The sequence below is a fragment of the Leuresthes tenuis genome, unplaced genomic scaffold (genome assembly GCF_036924035.1).
Source record: "Leuresthes tenuis unplaced genomic scaffold, fLeuTen1.0.hap1 SCAF_9, whole genome shotgun sequence".
NCBI classification, from domain to species: Eukaryota; Metazoa; Chordata; class Actinopteri; order Atheriniformes; family Atherinopsidae; genus Leuresthes; species Leuresthes tenuis.
The window spans coordinates 4,743,427-4,761,278 of NW_027325363.1; the positions used below are offsets into that span (position 1 = coordinate 4,743,427).

A 17,852-nucleotide genomic window follows, 5' to 3' on the forward strand; every position below is an offset into this window, starting at 1 on the left:
TCCAATTTGATCCAGATTCTTTGCCTTGTATTTATTCATGAACTGTAGGGTGGAGACTAATGGCCCTTGACAATGAAATCCTCCTCTTTGGAAGGCTACTCTGCAGGGCTGCAGTGAGGGCAGTGTTACTCTATACATATCACTAAGGCAACTCTGCTTTGATTCTTCCGCTGACATCTTTTTGGGGGATTGGATATTTAGTAAGAATGAGGAATATGAGGAATCTGTTAACGGGAAATAAGTTTTATTCAACATTAGAAGATTTCAACCAAAAGAAGGACAAATAGCTTCTGTGTATCTGTCTGGTTTACTTTTGAGAAGAGAACAAGCTTGCGCACCAATTTACAGACGATTTAGACTAAAAGTTTGCTTTATTTAATTTAATAATAAAATACCAAAGATTGTATGCACTGGAAACCGTGTTCAATGCGAGAGACAGGCAAGTCCCAGACCATCTAGACAGGAAGGTGGATTACAGGAAGGTCTCAGAGCTGAAATTTATCACACACCTTCCAGCCGGCGGGTCCTCCCCAGTCACTGCTTGCGCTTCGAACCTACATAGAAAATAAGATAAACGGTAAGATGAGCTCCAACAGTAACACTTCGACTGCTGATTCTACCGATTCGGGAGTAAGTGACTTGATTGATGCTGGCTACAGGTCTAATTCGAAATTATCAGTTGAGTCGCGGTCCTTAAGTGGCATGTCCTCCGTGCGTAATTTTGGAAACGTTCGCACACTGATGCAAGGTCTAAATTCAAGCGGCGATTGCGCAGTTTTTAAAGATTGCAACTTAACCGACGCTTCACTTGCTGCAAAACAATTTTATGACCACGACAGCGAATATTTAAAGAATGATAATGTGCCGTGGGAGGATTATGTTAAAGTTCGGAGGACGAATGTGGCTACATCCGAAAGTGGCGCAAGTTCTAGTCTGTCTTCAACTTCAGCGGCTTGTAAATTCATCAAAGATGAAAAGGAGCCCTCTGTAATTATGGACACCCCCTGTTCAAGCTTCAATCCATCTCCTGAGATATCTGCTCTGGGGACCTGCTGCAACACCGATAGCAAGCAGCACCTGGGGCTTGGAGAGGGTGAATCGACAAGCTTCCCTCAAATCATCGCGGTTCCTCGACCGGGGCTGGAGGGTTCTCCAAACTACGCCATGGATCTGAACCAGTCAGAGCAGCTGGTGAACCCAGTAATGACTGACTCCAGATGTGCTTTGTCGGGGAAGACTCTCATCAACTTTGATGCCAACACGCAGTCAGCGGGGCAACAGACGATGTTCAAGATTGAAGCTTCTCGTTGGCAGATGCAAACTTCCCCGACTGAGCCTCAGTTCTGGTGCCAGTCAACAGGTGTGACCCAGGAACCGTTCACAGCCAGCAACTACGATGGGATCCAGAACCAGACCCTCTCTCAGAGGAATCCATCGCAGTTCTCTGGATTTCCCGGGTAATTAGTTTCTTAGCGCAGATCAACCAGTAATTACAGCGAAATTATACCCTATTTTTAATTTAAACTGTGTAATACATACACTTTGAACGCAAATTTACTCTGTGACTGAATCGCAGACTTACACAAAATTAGGATTAAACAGTAGAGAACTTTAGAGAACTCAATTCTGTTCCTCAGATGAGTCCATTAAACTTCTATTTTGTCTTTTTTTCGACAGTATGCAGCCCCAGAGACTGTGTGTGATCTGTGGCGATGAGGCATCTGGGTGCCACTATGGAGTCTTGACCTGTGGGAGCTGTAAAGTCTTTTTCAAAAGGGCAGTCGAAGGTGAGCAAATAATTCTATAATCACTCATTTCCAGATCTGTTTAAGGATTCGTTCTCATTTTGCTTTTGATTTTGTTCCGATTGTCTTTCAGTCAAATGTTGACCAGTCCGTGTGTTAGTATTGGAATTGTTATAAAACGGAGAGCCATGGTATCTGTTGAGTTTTTTCCCCTGCTTTGAAAATGAGGCCTACTACCCTGTAAGGGGCTTAGGATGTAGGGACACACTGTTAAATTGCTCATCCTGCTTTGTTTTTTGACACCCTTCTTGCTACTAGACAGCAGGGACGAGGCACAAAATCCTGTGCCCTAAAACAGTATGTGCTTTAGTTTAAAATCTTACCCAAGAAATGTTTCCTTTCACATACTATAGCCAACAGTTACTGTGGGATACTTTTACTATTTACTATAGTTAGACAGTATTTGCTTGGGTCATCTATATTAATTTGATAAAGGTCTAATACTGACCACAATGATGATGTCGATGAAGCCCTTTTTCTGAAAGAAAAATGTATGATGACATATTTTATATGAAACTCAATAGGTCAATGATTAATCTGCAGCCCATTGGTAGAGTTATTTCTAACAAAAATTAACCATATAAAAGAGAAAGAGAGAAAAAAAGCAAACAAACCCAAGATTGTACTTTATTCTGTGATCTTAAATTTGCAGTTTTATTTCCTCTCAGTTTCTTTGGTTCAATTACCTAGTTTTAACGATCTGAAGATGATAGTGGGTCATTTGGTAACATAACTGTCTTTAGAAGGATGTAGCAGGCTAAGCTGTTTAGCAAGTGAAACAAGCAGTGTTCATGAAACTAAGTAACAGATAACAGGACCTGCTGCTCCTCCACTCTGGGTTACTGTGTCAAAAACTGCTATGTGTTAGGTGAACTACATTCATCTGATGTTGTATAGCATGTTCTGTGATCTGTGTTATACAATACAATTGCTGCAAAGATATATACTTCAATCTATTTAATTTGCCTTTACGATTACCTTAAAGTATTAATTGTTCCCAGACTCATTCATGCCAGCACACATTTATTGTAAGAGAGATTGGTTGGCAGTTGTTCTTTGTTATCTTTCTCTTTAATTGTCCCCTTTCTTAGTACATTTTTTTTCTTAATGAGTAGTTTGTCTTATTAACAAACACATTTAAATGTTTTGCAATGGATAAGAGGGCCTGAAGATCCTCCATGAAGTTCAGATTGTCAAGTGATTCACATAAAAAAAAAATGTTATGGAAGTACACAGAGGAATCTAAAAAAATACAGACAAAACCAACTCCAGGGCCTTACCCTTAGTGGGGCCCCGTCCGTCCCTCACTCTAATACTCAGCTGTACAGTGTATCATAGTCTGGGCTGTAATGACGGTATTTTCCATCAAACATGCAACAAAAAAGTATAAAAAACCTTTTTCTGTTAATCTGTGGACATTGTTTCCAACAAATAACTTCAAAGAAGAAAATTAGTGCAAACACCCACACAGACACACACAAAACGCTCTCTGACCTTCTATGGTAGTGTTATAGGTTATTAGTTACAGTATCACATTGACCAGTGTACACCATGTTCTTCATGTTGGACTTGTTTTTTTTCTTCTTTTTTGTGTGTGTTATCTTGCAATGTGAGATATATTAGAGTCACTATGTCTCACCATGTCCATGTCACTCTGCCCTCACAGCCTTGCCAATATCTAATTTACCTTTTTAGATCTTTTAGAATGCTGCCTCAGTGTGCACTGGAGTAACCATGCTAATAGTCAAGAACCCTTCAACACTTTTCTCTTCACAATCTTTCTCCCCAGGGTCCTACATATTTGGAAATCAAGTGCTGTTAAAATTGTACATTGTCTGTACTCAACAGGCCATCACAGCTATCTCTGCGCTGGGCGAAATGACTGCATTGTGGACAAAATTCGGAGGAAAAATTGCCCCGCGTGTCGACTCCGAAAGTGCTATCAAGCAGGAATGATGCTTGGAGGTACCATTTGCTTGGATTTCCTTTTGAACAGACCAGCAGTAAAGCTTCCATGTGGCAGACGTGAAAATGATTTGTTGTGTAGTACTAAGTAATGCTATTAAATCCTTCTTAATGTCAGAGGAAATATTCAAAGCGCTTGGATTGAAAAGATAAGTCGTGAATCAAAATTAAGCAGTAGCCATCTACAAGCACAAGTATGGAACTCGTTTAGAATTTTTTTCTAGCTATGTTACCAAACTATGACTTTTTTTGCATGTGAAGAAAAAAGCACTGTGTGACAGATCAGATCTAACCAGGCCGTGTATCTGTGTCACAGGCAGGAAACTGAAGCGTTTTGGAGCCTTGAAAGTCTTGGGTTTGGCCCCGTCCCTGATGTTTCAGTCCCACTTGACCATGTCTGGTGAAAGCCAGGCTTTGACCTCCATGTCTTGCATACCAGGCATCCATGACATGCAACTCTCCCAACAAATTATTAACATCCTGGAGAACATAGAGCCAGAGACTATGCACTCAGGTTTTGACAACTCCCAGCCAGAGATTCACCATCTTCTGCTCAACAGTCTCAACAGGCTGTGTGAGAAACAGCTGCTGTGGATCGTTAAGTGGTCCAAATCCCTGCCAGGTAACAGCTCTCTGCGTCTCAGGGTCACAACATTTGTTGCCATGGGGATCAACTGGCAGACCTTCCTGATGGTCTCAGCCTTAAACACTGAAACACTGACTGAGATTAAAGGCTTTGTGAAGCAGCAAGATTTGGATAAAAGTATTTACCATTAGACATGGGAAATGTTTAAATTAAAGACTTTTAGAACAAAACCTAGAGGCCAAAAAAAAAAGAAAATGACTGGGAAATGAATGTCCTTCCACAAGCTATTAGGATGGGGCAGAGGATCTACTCTGAAAAAAGATACACAAGGGAGGGAGAAGCTGACAAATAGTTTATGTTTTCTGTCAAAGGTTTTAGGAACCTTCACATCAATGACCAGATGACCCTAATACAGTACTCCTGGATGAACCTGATGGTGTTCTCTCTCGGGTGGCGTTCCTTTCAGAATGTCTCCAGTGAATATCTATACTTTGCACCTGATCTGATTCTTAGTCAGTAAGTAACCAGTAACCAGTAAGTAAGATTATTTATGATGAAGACATGAGAGTGATACATTCATTCATAAATCAGTGATTTTGGGAAAGAGGTGCTCGATAGCTCAGAAACATGAGCTGTATCGTGTGTTTTTCTGTCAGGGAGCAAATGAGGAGATCTCCCATTTATGACCTCTGCCTGGCGATACAGTTTATTCCTCAAGAGTTTGCAAATCTTCAAGTTACCCGTGAAGAATTTCTTTGCATGAAAGCCATAATATTACTCAACACCGGTAAGACCCACTTGTTCCCTTATGTTCATTTTATATTTTAAATGAACCGCTGTGATTACACAGCGTTGCAAACCGAAATGTAAGGCTTTGATGACCATTAGCTGTAGAACTGATGAAATATGGGAGTGTTGTTCAAGATCAGTGGACCTTGACAAGATTTATGTAGCAACTCGTATCAAGTTCTGTTTCTGCACTGACTTAGTTTTTTTCTTTTAATAGGTGCATGCTTTTAAAGAGTTAATTATTGACTGGCACTTCTGTAACATTCTTCTAGTTAAGCTTTTATAATGGAATAACACTCTTTCTACATTTGCATAATGCTTTTAGCTGTATGTTTAAGAGTCCTGTCTTTTCTCAGTGCCCCTTGAAGGACTCAAAAGTCAGGCAGCATTTGAGGAAATGAGGCAAAACTACATCCGGGAGCTGTCCAAGGCTATTCACTTGAAGGAGAAGGGCTTGGTGGCAAGCTCCCAGCGATTCTACCACCTTACCAAACTGATGGACGCCATGCATGATGTAGGCTCCTTTTAAGAGTGGGATACAGCAGCATCGGTTTGTTTCAGCTTTTATTGAGCACCAAACCAATTATAAATGTCTCCCTTTGTTTTGACAGATAGTGAAGAAGGTCAATTTGTTCTGTCTGAGTACCTTCATCCAAGCAGATGCCATGAAAGTGGAGTTTCCAGAGATGATGTCAGAGGTCATTGCCTCCCAACTCCCCAAGGTTCTTGCTGGCATGGTGAGGCCCCTGTTATTCCACACAAAGTGATTATGTGTGCACAGACATCACAACTCTGTGGAGACTGCGTTTGACTGGATTTTTCACTACAAATTACTGGATTCTTCATATCTTTGTGATGTGTGTGTATTCAGACATCTAAACTTTGCTAAATTCCTCCAACTCTCTTGAAGTAAAAAAGAATGAGCACTACATTACTGAAAAATATTTTAGAAGAGACATATCACAAAATTTATGAAGATTATAAATTTAGGGGCATCTGTCAGTAAAGCTCCTCTATTTATCAAACATTTCCCATCCTGAAACACGTGTACATATGTTACTTACCCACAGATACACCATCAGAGATACTGATATTTTTGTACTGAAGTTACAAAAAAAATGTAAAAGATAAAGAAATTAAACAATCCCAGAGAAGGAGAAATGCAAAATACATTGAAACCTGCCCCTTCAATTCAATGACTCGCTGCTTCTACTCTCAGCAGGTGAAACTGGCAAGATATTTATCTTAAAAAATATCTTAAGAGGAAAAAACAAGCATATGAGAAACAACTCAATCTGCAGCGAGACTGCGAGTTACCTTAAAAGTTTTATTTTCAAAACAGAGCACGGTTTATAAATCTTAAGCTGCATCCAGATCTCTATCAGTGGCAGATATGAATTACATTTATGTGACAGATGTTAATCAAAATTGTGTAGCTTATGAAAAAACTAGCAAAATGTTGCATTCATCCATTTACACTGAGAAAACAACACGATCATTGTCCCATAGTGCCATGTTTACAACAGACTGCATTTAAGCTGATTGATAAGGTTATCCAGTCAATGAGGAGGATTTAAAGTTAAACAGACTTTTTTTTTATGAGACTTTTTTCTAAAAAAGTAGGGTGCTCGGAGCTACCGCTCAGAGAGCTACTGTGAATGATCACTCAGTAACGAAAGAAAGTAAAGAAATCACTCTGTTTATGTAAAGATACAGCTGACAATTCAAAATGTTTAAACTGTCCGTATAAAAAAAAGGATGCCAAGTTTGACATATTCAGGATATGAATATGATTTCCTTAACATGCCCCCGCATTTTCAGACCGTAAGAGAGTGCGAGTCCAGCATCACTGTTCAAGGCCACTGCACATTCTTAGAGATGCAAATAGAAAAGAACACCCTGATCTTGGCAAGAGCAAGATGTCAAATACACTCCCAAATGCATTTCGGCCACCGGAGAAAGTTCAACTCTGGAGTTTTCTTTCAGTTTGAAATAAGTGAAGAGCTCAACTGTTGTGGATTATTCTTTTCTTTTCTTTATTCTGAAACATTATCGCTGAAGTTAACTTTTTAGATCATTTTTGACTCTGTACTATGAAACTGTTGTAACAGAAAGACTAAATTAATTATTAAATGTTATATTTTACACAATTTAATCTGTTACGCGTTGAGTTGTCATTACTAGCACACCGGTGCACCAGTGACTACAGTACATACATGAACAGACACAAAAGGCTTATGAACGGTTCATTCATAACATTATAAAAACACATTTTACATATAGCATATATCTGATGTGACAGTGTGTCGTAATAAACATTTTTGAGATGTAAATATTTTTTATGAGTAATTATAGAAAAGCTTCCAAGCAAGTATTGAACAGTACAGTACCATGTAGCAGACCAGTGCATGGCGGCTGTGAGCAGGTTCAGTGGATGAACAATGATCAGAGTCCATAAACATTAAGGTGCAAACCCATTTCTCCATTATATTCTAATAGATTAGATTACCTTCCTCATCTGAAATCACAGCTTGTTCGATTACGGTTAATAAAAATGTTTATGAGACAATGGATTTCCATTAACTTGATGAAGGCTTTATGTTGATATATCTATATTTATATATATATGTGATTATATTTCTTAGAGTAAAATGGGATTTGATTTGAATTTATTTCATGATTCTGTAGGCTAATAGTGGGACTCAGTGCAGTCAGAGGGTAATATACTTAACTCAATTAATGTCACAATTTATGAAAAGGAGGTATATTTTTTAAATTTCTAGTACTGCAAGAGCAATCAGTGCCATGCCTTATGTCGGCGAAAAAACACATAAAATGCAGCAATTTGGCAGTTATAACAGAAACATCACAAGAATTAATAATGTAAGTTTTTTTTTCCATGGATACCATGAAAAAGGTGTTAAATTTACCACCGGTTACAGGAAAACAACATAATTCTCTGGGATTAAGCCTGTTTTTCCCTCGTATGTTGCTTGGAGCCAGCCTGGTTCAACAGAGGGGTAGACTAAAGGATAGAAGAGAGAGAAAAGAGTATGAGCTGATTAGAATCACATTGTCTGTTTAACTACATCATTTCCAAAACCAGGTGAGACGCACATTGAAGATTCGGGGTTAGACTGCTCTTTTAAGTCATTTCCTGACGTGCATTTTACAAAGCTTCAGCATCACAGAGAGTCAAAACAAACTAAAGAAAAGCAACAGTTTGTTCAAATGCTCTAAAATAAAGGGAACAGCTTAAAAAAAAGACAATCTATCCCAGATGTGCTGAATAAGGATATTGTGGAAAATGGCCCATTAATGTGGTTTGCCTGCTAGTAAATGGTAGGGAGCATCTGTTGACGTTTGTGTGCTTGGCTGCAGGCTCTGCTGGCAGTGTTAACAGGGAACAGGCACTGGTACCTTCCATCACTAGGTTACAGTGACCTGACTGCGCTGGTTATGGGCCAAGTAATCTCTTCCCGGACAAAAGCAATGAAAGAGGCATAAAAATAAGAGGCAATGAAAAATCTGGAGGCTGTTTGGATTCAAGCGTGTCTTGCTTTGGGCTAAATTATAACATATCTCTAGCTAACACTTGGAATTTACCAAATCCTCGCTGGAAGCTGTCGCTATACTTGTGACACATACATAATTAAGGCTGTGTACACAGTCAAATGTCCAATCAGCCTATGCAAGTAGGCACACGTTCTGTTTCGAACACAGAAAATGTCATCCAAAGAATATAATGTAAAAAAGAAAAAGCCTTTTCCGGGCTCCTACCATTTGAGAAGTGCGCCCCCTGGGGGAAGCTGAGCTCATGGCTGTGCTCTGCCTCACAGGAATACATGGCCTTGGCATCTCTATAAAGTAAAAAAAAAAAAAAAGAAATATCAGGGCACATCTAAAGAGAGAAGGGTGGAATTAATTAGGTCCAACTGTTTTAAATGGTGTCATGTTTTAACAGCACCTTCCAACTGGAATAGACTGTTGGGAAGAGGCACTTTCAAAAAGCTGTGCCCTGGCTGCCACCCTGAAACAGTAAAAAAGCAGTTTTAATACACAATATCATGCAGTATGTAGCATTGATATATTTAGTTTAATTATAGACATATAGTTACTGAAATAAAATGATATAGTGTCAGTAATAACACTTTGTTTTCAAAAGTCTAAGACACAAGCTATAAAATCAGTCTCAGAGACAAATCCAGAACAGTCTTATCTTTTTCGAACAACACACATCTACCCACTTAGACTTGCCAGCATTTCTTATTGTTTAGGAGGAGGAGAATCGCAAAATGACAAAATACGGGAGGTTTCCTTCCTCCAAGTAGACTCAGGTTCAACACGGTGCCGAACTACAGTTAAACTACAGGACACAGCTGCACTTGACCCTGCATACAGCAACCTCAAGGGCACAACTGAACCTTGGGCAAGCAAGATGGGCTCCATACAGGGAAACTACTTGAGATACTGTGTGACTGGCTAGTCAGACATGACAAGTCAAACAATCTATTTGTCCCAGGAGAAAAAGTGCAGACTGCTGCTGGGTCACATCAACCCGAGAGCAGGCAGAGCGTAATTAAAGCCAGCTCCCCCACCAGTGGAGAACAGAAATAAATCTCCGAACACATACTCGTCTGATTCTAGAAACCTCTCGATGCTCATAAACCAGACGATGGAGGAGGCTGACTTTTCAGAGGGGAGATACAGAGAAAGGGAGGAAGGAAGAAATTAAAAGAAATGCTCATGAGCTATTGTGCTCGACTGTTTGAGCTGTAATAAATTCATGGGTGCACATTATGATGCATATTGTCCCTACATACATTATACATAAAACATGGTTGTTTATTCCAATAACAATCAAAACAGTATATCAGCTGTTAAATATCTGGTTATTTATCAGGTTTGTCAATAGCACCAAATGATATAAAAATATGCCCAACAAAGCATGATGTTCTGAAACCACTTATTATCTTAAATCATGTACTGACTCATACGAACAGCCTAAAACTCTTAGATATACAATCTAAAACATGAAGCTGGTTAACTACGATGAGTCAATTTACAGAACAGTAGACCACTTTGTTCCAGTTGGCTTATCATGTGAACACAAGGTTTGTAATATAGTAATAAATAAAACTCGAGGAGAGGATAAGATTCCATGGCAGACACTACATTTTGTATCTTCATTGGTATTAACAGCAGTAATCTAAACGAGAAAAAATAGCAGCTTTTTAAAACTCATTACACTGAGCCAGGCCTTTGGTAGCCGTTGCTGACTGAGGTGTCCATCCTGCGGCGGATCACTTGTTTTGGAGGAAGGTCTGGGTGCACAGTAGGATTTAGTCTCTCTTTGGACTCCAGTGTTGATAAACTTTGAACAGATCCAGTGCAGCTCCTGCGGCCTTGAGGGTGACATACACAAAATAAGAATAACTTGTGTCTTCTTGTAAATGACACAAAGACTCAAAAGTCTGATACTAAAACAGCTGACACCAAAAGAAAATAATAACTCAGGAAGTGAGCTACAAAAAGCATCTTTTCATTCTGCTGTTTGATTTATGTCAAGGGGGAACTGTCAGACTGTGAAAGCCCTGAGATATGTAATCATAACAATACAACTACCCACTTTTTGAGTTTTGTACAGTCTATCACAGCAACATACAACATCAACTTGCACTGCTTGACAGTTGTCCTACCGTCGGATAGTTGCAGTGACTTCAGAGAGGGAGAAATGAAGCGGTTCATCTGTGTTGGCTTGAGGTCAGTGTAGCTGTGGGGGGCTTTTTTGGGTGCAGGAGAAAGTCTCGGTGTTGTGCTGACTGAAGATAGGCTTAGAGCATCCTCTGACTCTCCATCTGTTCGCCCTGCGTCCTCCCTGGAGCTGGACTCAGGACTGCTGACACACGCTGTGCTCCTGGGGTCATTTGAGAGCTGGAGTGGCGTCTGGCGGAGGTCCGTGAGGGACACGCCCCTCTGTCCAGAAGCAGCTGCTTTGGAGGAGGTATTTTGTTCAGAGGAATGGGATGACAGAGACTCCATGCTGCCCATAGGGGTGCTGCTTGGACTGCTGCTGAAAGTGTCACCTATACAGGGACCAGAAAAGAGGCATGCAAGGCCATCATTAAAACCTGCTGAGTTTGTAAATGATTGTGGAAGTATCATTAATTTTTCTATTAAAAAATCTAATATTTTGATATGAAGCAGACTATAATGAGCAGACTTCTAAGAGATATTAAAAGGCCAGAGGCAGTAATCCCTGCTTTGGTACTCACTTTCTGCATCTGCCAGGCACAGCGTTGGGGTGTAAAGGCTGCGGGGTTTACGGGGCCCTTTGGTCAGACAGATGGCTCTGCTCCTGCGAGAGCCGGGCCGGCTCTGTGGTTGCGGCAGTGGCACGTTTGGATCTGGAGGCTGGTGGAAGATCTGTAGGTCCAGAAAGGAGCACTGAACACTAAACACCATTACGCAATCTATGCATCTCCATATAGGTTATAATTTCAACTGAGTTTTTGACATTTTTTAGAAACATTATGTGGTTTGCAGTAAGTGAGACAAATACCACCCATACAATGAAACACAGACATTTTTTAAACCATCACCAATGTTGCACATTATTTTTCAGAGACATAGCTTTAGCTGACTTTGGCTGGAATGTAAAAACGCCAGTCATATCATCACTAAAATTTGCTCTATAAACAGTATCTCAAGAGCAACTTGATGTGCAGCGTCTTGCCCAAGTACATAAAGTACTCTATAATGTGAGATAATGTTCAGTATTCTCTCATAAAAGATATTGCCTGTGATTCTCTATTCAGCATTTTCAACTAGTCCAGGAGGATGGGTGCTCTCCATGAGCCTGGTTCTGCAAGAGGTTTCTTCCTTTGTTGTTTTTTTCTTGTTTTTTCTTGTCGTTACTCAGAAGAAACTGCTGAATTTCTCTATATGCAAAGTGTATACGATACATCGACATTTGAAGTCAAAAGATGTTTCACCTTGTTGAAATTCTCAATGAGAATTTCCATCACAATGTTCTGGAACTTGATATTCATCATGGCGGCCACAGTTTCCTCCTGTGACCGCATCAGAGTGGGACCAAAGATCACGCCCAGGTTTGACACTGTCATCAGATTGGACTGGTTTTGTGCAGAAACTCTACATGTATAAAAGACATGGGTTATATTAGTGCAAGATCTCTGCACTACACACGCTGATACTCTCTTTATGCAAACTCTTAATGACACAGTGACATTTTACTATCTTTTTTACTGAGAGCTTTATTGACACCTACAAAAATGCACCTTTGTGCCCCAGAACGGTGAAGAAAAGTTAAATTTGTTGAATCGCTTTTTATATTTTCTCTCTTCATAATTTTTTCAACAGTGTGATTTAACTGATTCTTTACAAAAACACGTACATGACAAGGTGTTTTATTAGTAACTCCAGCATTTCCCTGTTCTTCTCAGGCAGTTTATGAACCAAAGCATGGACAGCACACACCCTGTAGTTCTGGTCGTCAGATTCTGAAGAAAAGAGAATGAATGCATAATAATAGAGAGGCCAATAATTATTTCCATGACTTTAACAAGAGTAAATTAACATTTCAGTGTAATTATAGCTCTTTAGCTTTGAAAAAAAAAGTCTTTATGCTGTTCCAAAATCACATTCAGCTTGAGAAGCTATGCAGACCTTCAGAGAGATGCAAATGAGCACAGATGAAACCAATTGGCTTTTCTGTTTGATATGGCGTTAAAATAGATGAGCACAGCATGGAACCATTTTCTGAGATAGAAACTGTTTAATTGACTTTCCTAGAATTGGGACCTGGATGTAGCTCTTACAATCACATTCTTAGATACAATTAATAATATGTTACATCGAATTTTCACTTCAGCTCATCTGTGTTATCTGTGGGCATAAACACAATTGACCCACAGGCTCCCTAAATGTAATCAGTTTTCAGCAGGGGGTGTTTTTCATTGAATAAGTCTGAATACATAAGTAATGATAAAAAGCAAAAGAACAGAAGCAAAAACATCACTAATAAGGATCTTTTCTCATAACTTACTGACAGCCATGATGAAATCTTTGTGGAGCTTGAATGTCATGAGAGGCTCAGAAAGACACCTGATGGAAAAAAGAGCTGTTACGAAATGACACGGGTCCTCTGAATGCAGCCACCTTCTTTTTGAGTCAATGGTGGCACTGAGTGCATAACTAACAGCAGGGAGGTTTCAGAGAGGCATTATGAAGGCAGTGATGACAGTTAAGGACACACAGCTGGTGGGGCGAGCTGACCTGAGGTAATTCTTCAAACCACTGGTGATGGTTTTGTTGTCCCACATCTCTGGATCCAGGTCCATATCCACAGGTGCCTTGGATGCTACAAGAAACACATTTTATGTTTACATCGACACAGAGTTTAACCTGATGCAACCAGACAGGCAGTGTAACGAAGAATTAAAACGGCCTGTCTTCTTGTGTCTGGTACCTCATAGAGATGGAGCTCGAGCTTAAGAGTGATTCTAGTAATTCACTCTGACATTTCCTGTTCACACGTATGAAATATATGCAAACAAGATTACCTTAGATAATTTAATAAGGTAATGACAAAGTAACATTAGGCCAGATGGCTGTTTCACTGTCACGCCACAGAGAGGAGCTCTTTCTTCACTCTGAAGGGTCACATCACATTTGCTATAGCACTAGATTCACAAAGATGAAAAACTGGGTCACTCCTACAGTAGAGCTTCGACAGCCATAGAGAGAGAAAATAAGATGGATAACAAAAAAAAGCATGTCACAATACATATGAGGTTCCACGATGATCCTTTAAGTTTCAGCTACTTACAAAAGACTGTGCTCATCAGCTTCTGTACTTTGGAGTTGACCCCTCCAATTCTGTACAGTCCCATTGTATTTATGCCTATGTGGAAAGAAAAATTAAATCAATCAATACCTTAGAGCAAAGACAAACACTTTTAGGATTGCATTGTGTTGTCTTGACCTTTGAATGAGGTCACCTGACACATGAAAGCTGAGAGATTTTAATGCCTCACCTCTCATCTCGACCAGGTCAATGCATTTCCTTATGAAGTTAAAACCTGCCTCATTAAGATATGCTGTAATACAACACAAGGACAGGATTGACATGTCAGTTAGCGGCTGGGTTAACTACGTATCATGTATGAATAATCAGCCTTCCCTTATGTCTGTGCTTAAACTAATGAGATTATTAAGATGCAGCCCCGGTGCTGGAAGGCTCTGTAATGTCAGCTGAGTGGGCGCATGTCAAAGAACTGGGTTAATGAGGAGAGATTGCTATAGATATAAAATAGCTTACTTGACTGATATTTCTGAGTTGGTGACTCGATTATCTTATTATCAATGCTGGATATGTATATTTCAGTGAGGATGTAGGTTTGGAAAGAAAAAAAAGACACTTACTCTCCTCCTTTTTGCTTAATATGGCTGGCAAGTTGTAAATCTGGAGAAAGTTTAGAAAAATCTTTACTGCTTTGCTCCAAAATTAAAATATTGTCACACATCCCTCCCCCACTTGTCCTATTATTAGTAACGGTGAGGTCATGTTTTGTTTGCTTTCTTTTTCTTTAATACCTAAACTCAGGCAACCAGAAGAGGGCGCCAGAGTCTAATAAGTCAGTTCTGGTATCATTCCCTTATCAAATAAACCAATAAAAACATCCTGGATGAACTACAGCCAGCACATAATGAATATTTGAAAGACAAATAGGCAGAAATCCTCACCGGCTCCTTGCCATCCATGGCCTCCAGCCACAATCTTCTGTTGGACTCTGACAATGCCTGCAGTGTCATAATGCCATGCCTGGAAAGATTTAAGAGAAAAGCTGGTCTCAGTCTGATCTCATTGGCCTGGGGCCCCTGGACACACCATGTTTACACAGGCCGAGACAGCTATAAAAGAACTAGTGTAACTAAAATAGCTTGTGCGCAAATGCTTGACTTCAAACTGTCCTCGCTTGGCATTGTGCTTCACATTCCACTCCCAATCAAAAGTCATTGTGCTCAATATTAGAGTGATCCATCTTTTGCACCCAACATGCAAGCACCTTAAATCTTTCACCCAACCATGTGCTTAAAAGTTTAAATCTGCTCTGACTATTGTTTGTACTTGAATTCTCACACTTTTTCAGTACAATCTGATGGAAAAAAACAAAAAGAATGTCACCCCACCCGTTAGTGGCAGTTAGTGCGAGCATGGAGCCGTGTCAGCTTTTGTTAGAATAATGAGGTCATTTTAACCCAAAAAAAAGACTTCAAATATTTTTAGCATTGTCATGAGGAGAGTTTTGATTCTAATGTTAATGCCTCTAACCTAATACATTTTATGTGAAAGGCTATGTTCATACTTGAGAGGCTCACAACATTTAAAAGATTTTAAATATCCAACAGCAAAACCTCTGAAAAATACGACTTTTCTATTCTCTTATCAATTATCTTTTTAAAATTTTTTTTAGTAAGCCACAGTGAAAACTGTTGAGTTCTGTGTTAATCAAAAGAATCAAGGGCATCTTTTTCTGCAAAGGCATGTTGCTGCATGGTGTGAATACCTCTTAGGTAATTTGGGTGAACAAACCCTTTGAAAATGAGATGGTTGGTTAGATTAGGCTGCACTATAGGTTCAACAACATGTTTGTGTTATAACGAGGATGAATGGATGAGCTTGAAGCTGGCTGGAGCTTGGCCCACATTGTCCTTGTGGTTGGAACATGCACCTTGGGGCATCGCAGTTTATGATAAATGAGTTATTCAGCGGACAAACTGCATTTTTTGTCCAGCGTTGCTGGGCCAACATCTGTGATGCAGAGTAAATACACAAAAACTAGCAACGGTAGATTCTGGGTTTGCATTATAGCTTATATTAAGCTTTCATAATGTACAGCAGGGTTAGTTTCTCTCATGTTATTGAGCTGGCAGTCTCTTGAAGGTTTTTGATCTAAGGTAAGACTCTTGGCAAGTTGGATAACAAATTTACCTAATAAAGAAAAATCAATAATGAGTCTTCCTATGCACCTAAGAGATTTCAAACAGCAACGATTAGGTTTGAAATTGAGATTGAGTGAATAATACCATTAGCAGCACACATGCAGCTCATGCAACTGCTCTAAAAGGGCAGCACTGATCAGTTCACATACCGGACTTTACAGAAAAACTGAAGCGGCCTGAAAAGAGTTCCACGACAGATGTCATTTCTACAATGACATGGACACAGAGAAAAGATGGAATGGGTTCAAAAATAGAATAAATATTGATGTTGCAGACATACAGCAAACAAGAGCTTGACAGGAAGGGGACATGAGGAACATGCAGGACACAAACAGAGCTTAAGACATCTAACACTGGTAAATTGAGTCTTGAAGATGTTAATCCAACCTGAACGGCTCTTGCACGTTCAAATGTTGTGTATCAGTTGGGTTCAAGAGAAAATAAAATGCATGAGGACAAACATTCCACATGCAGTACATTGAAAGTTAGTTGTAAATGTGAAAAAAGTTTAACATTTGCCAATTCTCTGCTATTGCAAGTAAAACCATGACAATTATTAATATTGACTACTTTCCACAAGCCAGCATATTGTACAGCATATAATGAACTGCTGGAAATAAATAAAAAGTAAAACTAAACTCTCTTACTTGTGGATATAGATTGCTTAAAATATCACATTTTAGTTATGCCCTTCGAGTGATTCAAGTGACACATTTTTAGGAATATGGATCACAGACCTCTCAACCACTTCAATATCAAAGCAGAAACGCTTGTCGATTGAGTCTGTTTTCCTCCGAATGCAGGACTTCAGCTTGAACATCTCTGGCTGATTCAGGACGAGGCCATTCTAACACACAAGACAAAGACACACATTAGTCATTCATCACAAAAAGAATTTGAAACGTGATTTTATTTGTGTAAATGGAAACAAACCTGCAGAAGTCTAAAAATAATTAAAACTAATAGGATAGGGAAAGATTGTTGATCTTATTTCAAAAAGAGTTCAAAATCATTCATCAAGTGTCAAATGAAGGTACAGAACTCACCCAAAATCCTCTGTTAAAAGGTTATTTTCATTCCTTGCCTTTTCCTTTCTTGTTATTTGTAAATTATTGTTATCTTTGAAAATTTTCGGTCTGCTGTGAGCTAACAAGTCTTTTGTTTTCTGTGCCAGTTCAGTGACTTTGACGGTTTTACTCCCCCCCCCCCGAGGCAGTTTTCCAAGCAGGCTCATTGTTTCACCCACACACATTACGTTTGATCTGCTGTGATTTTGTCAGCTTTATCGTGTGCATCTGCAACCAGAACTGAAGTAAAATAAACCAAGCTGAACTACCTGTTTCCCAGCTGACTTATTTTCAGTGTTGCTCATGGTGAAAGTCTTGCTGCCTTTCTCATACGTGCAGTAGTGACGTGTCCAATTGCATCCCAGAGGACCTGGGACCAAAAAAAGAGGAAGAAAATAGTAGTTGAGCCAAAACTGTTTTGCTCTGAATCACACTCTTCTGGAAAGACTTCTGAAAATCAATGTGCAATTACATTGTGATAAATCAAAAGTTGTTTATTGCTGATGATAAAAATCTCCCATTTGTGGTAACACCCTCACACACACATACATTTGAGAGCACATCAAAGTGAATCCATAAACAGGATGAATTATAAGCTTTGTGTGAGAGGAT

At 39.5% G+C, this 17,852-nt stretch overlaps 2 protein-coding genes across 3 annotated transcripts in view; one reads left to right on the forward strand and one right to left on the reverse strand.

Annotated features, from left to right (window-relative positions):
- The first annotated feature begins 338 nt into the window (after positions 1–338).
- On the forward strand, positions 339–6,733 carry pgr (progesterone receptor). The gene is made up of 8 exons (XM_072391975.1): positions 339–1,457; positions 1,678–1,787; positions 3,654–3,770; positions 4,087–4,392; positions 4,728–4,872; positions 5,013–5,143; positions 5,502–5,659; positions 5,757–6,733. The coding sequence occupies exons 1-8, from the start codon at positions 583–585 to the stop codon at positions 5,910–5,912; spliced, it is 1,998 nt and encodes a 665-aa protein (XP_072248076.1). The 5' UTR covers positions 339–582; the 3' UTR covers positions 5,913–6,733.
- LOC140313973 (rho GTPase-activating protein 42) overlaps positions 6,459–17,852 on the reverse strand; it is a 65,201-nt gene continuing 53,807 nt past the window's right edge. The window contains exons 9-25 of one of the 2 annotated variants that reach the window (XM_072391973.1): positions 17,510–17,610; positions 16,911–17,020; positions 16,323–16,379; positions 14,914–14,992; positions 14,593–14,632; positions 14,205–14,267; positions 13,997–14,071; positions 13,444–13,528; positions 13,214–13,272; positions 12,563–12,668; positions 12,141–12,300; positions 11,421–11,571; positions 10,845–11,231; positions 10,394–10,550; positions 9,113–9,175; positions 8,926–9,005; positions 6,459–8,170 (exon numbers count right to left, since the gene is read on the reverse strand). In XM_072391973.1, the coding sequence (XP_072248074.1) occupies positions 8,082–8,170; positions 8,926–9,005; positions 9,113–9,175; positions 10,394–10,550; positions 10,845–11,231; positions 11,421–11,571; positions 12,141–12,300; positions 12,563–12,668; positions 13,214–13,272; positions 13,444–13,528; positions 13,997–14,071; positions 14,205–14,267; positions 14,593–14,632; positions 14,914–14,992; positions 16,323–16,379; positions 16,911–17,020; positions 17,510–17,610 (1,862 nt within the window). In that variant the 3' untranslated portion in view covers positions 6,459–8,081. The remainder of the gene's footprint in view (positions 8,171–8,925; positions 9,006–9,112; positions 9,176–10,393; positions 10,551–10,844; positions 11,232–11,420; positions 11,572–12,140; positions 12,301–12,562; positions 12,669–13,213; positions 13,273–13,443; positions 13,529–13,996; positions 14,072–14,204; positions 14,268–14,592; positions 14,633–14,913; positions 14,993–16,322; positions 16,380–16,910; positions 17,021–17,509; positions 17,611–17,852) is intronic. The other variant, XM_072391974.1, reaches the window with a different exon arrangement.

Excerpts from the sequence above, each read along its gene's own strand:
- pgr (XM_072391975.1), top strand. The coding sequence starts at position 583 with ATGAGCTCCAACAGTAACACTTCGACTGCTGATTCTACCGATTCGGGA. Across the intron at positions 1,788-3,653 it reads TTTCAAAAGGGCAGTCGAAG|GCCATCACAGCTATCTCTGC; the intron begins GTGAGCAAATAA and ends TGTACTCAACAG. Across the intron at positions 3,771-4,086 it reads AGCAGGAATGATGCTTGGAG|GCAGGAAACTGAAGCGTTTT; the intron begins GTACCATTTGCT and ends TCTGTGTCACAG.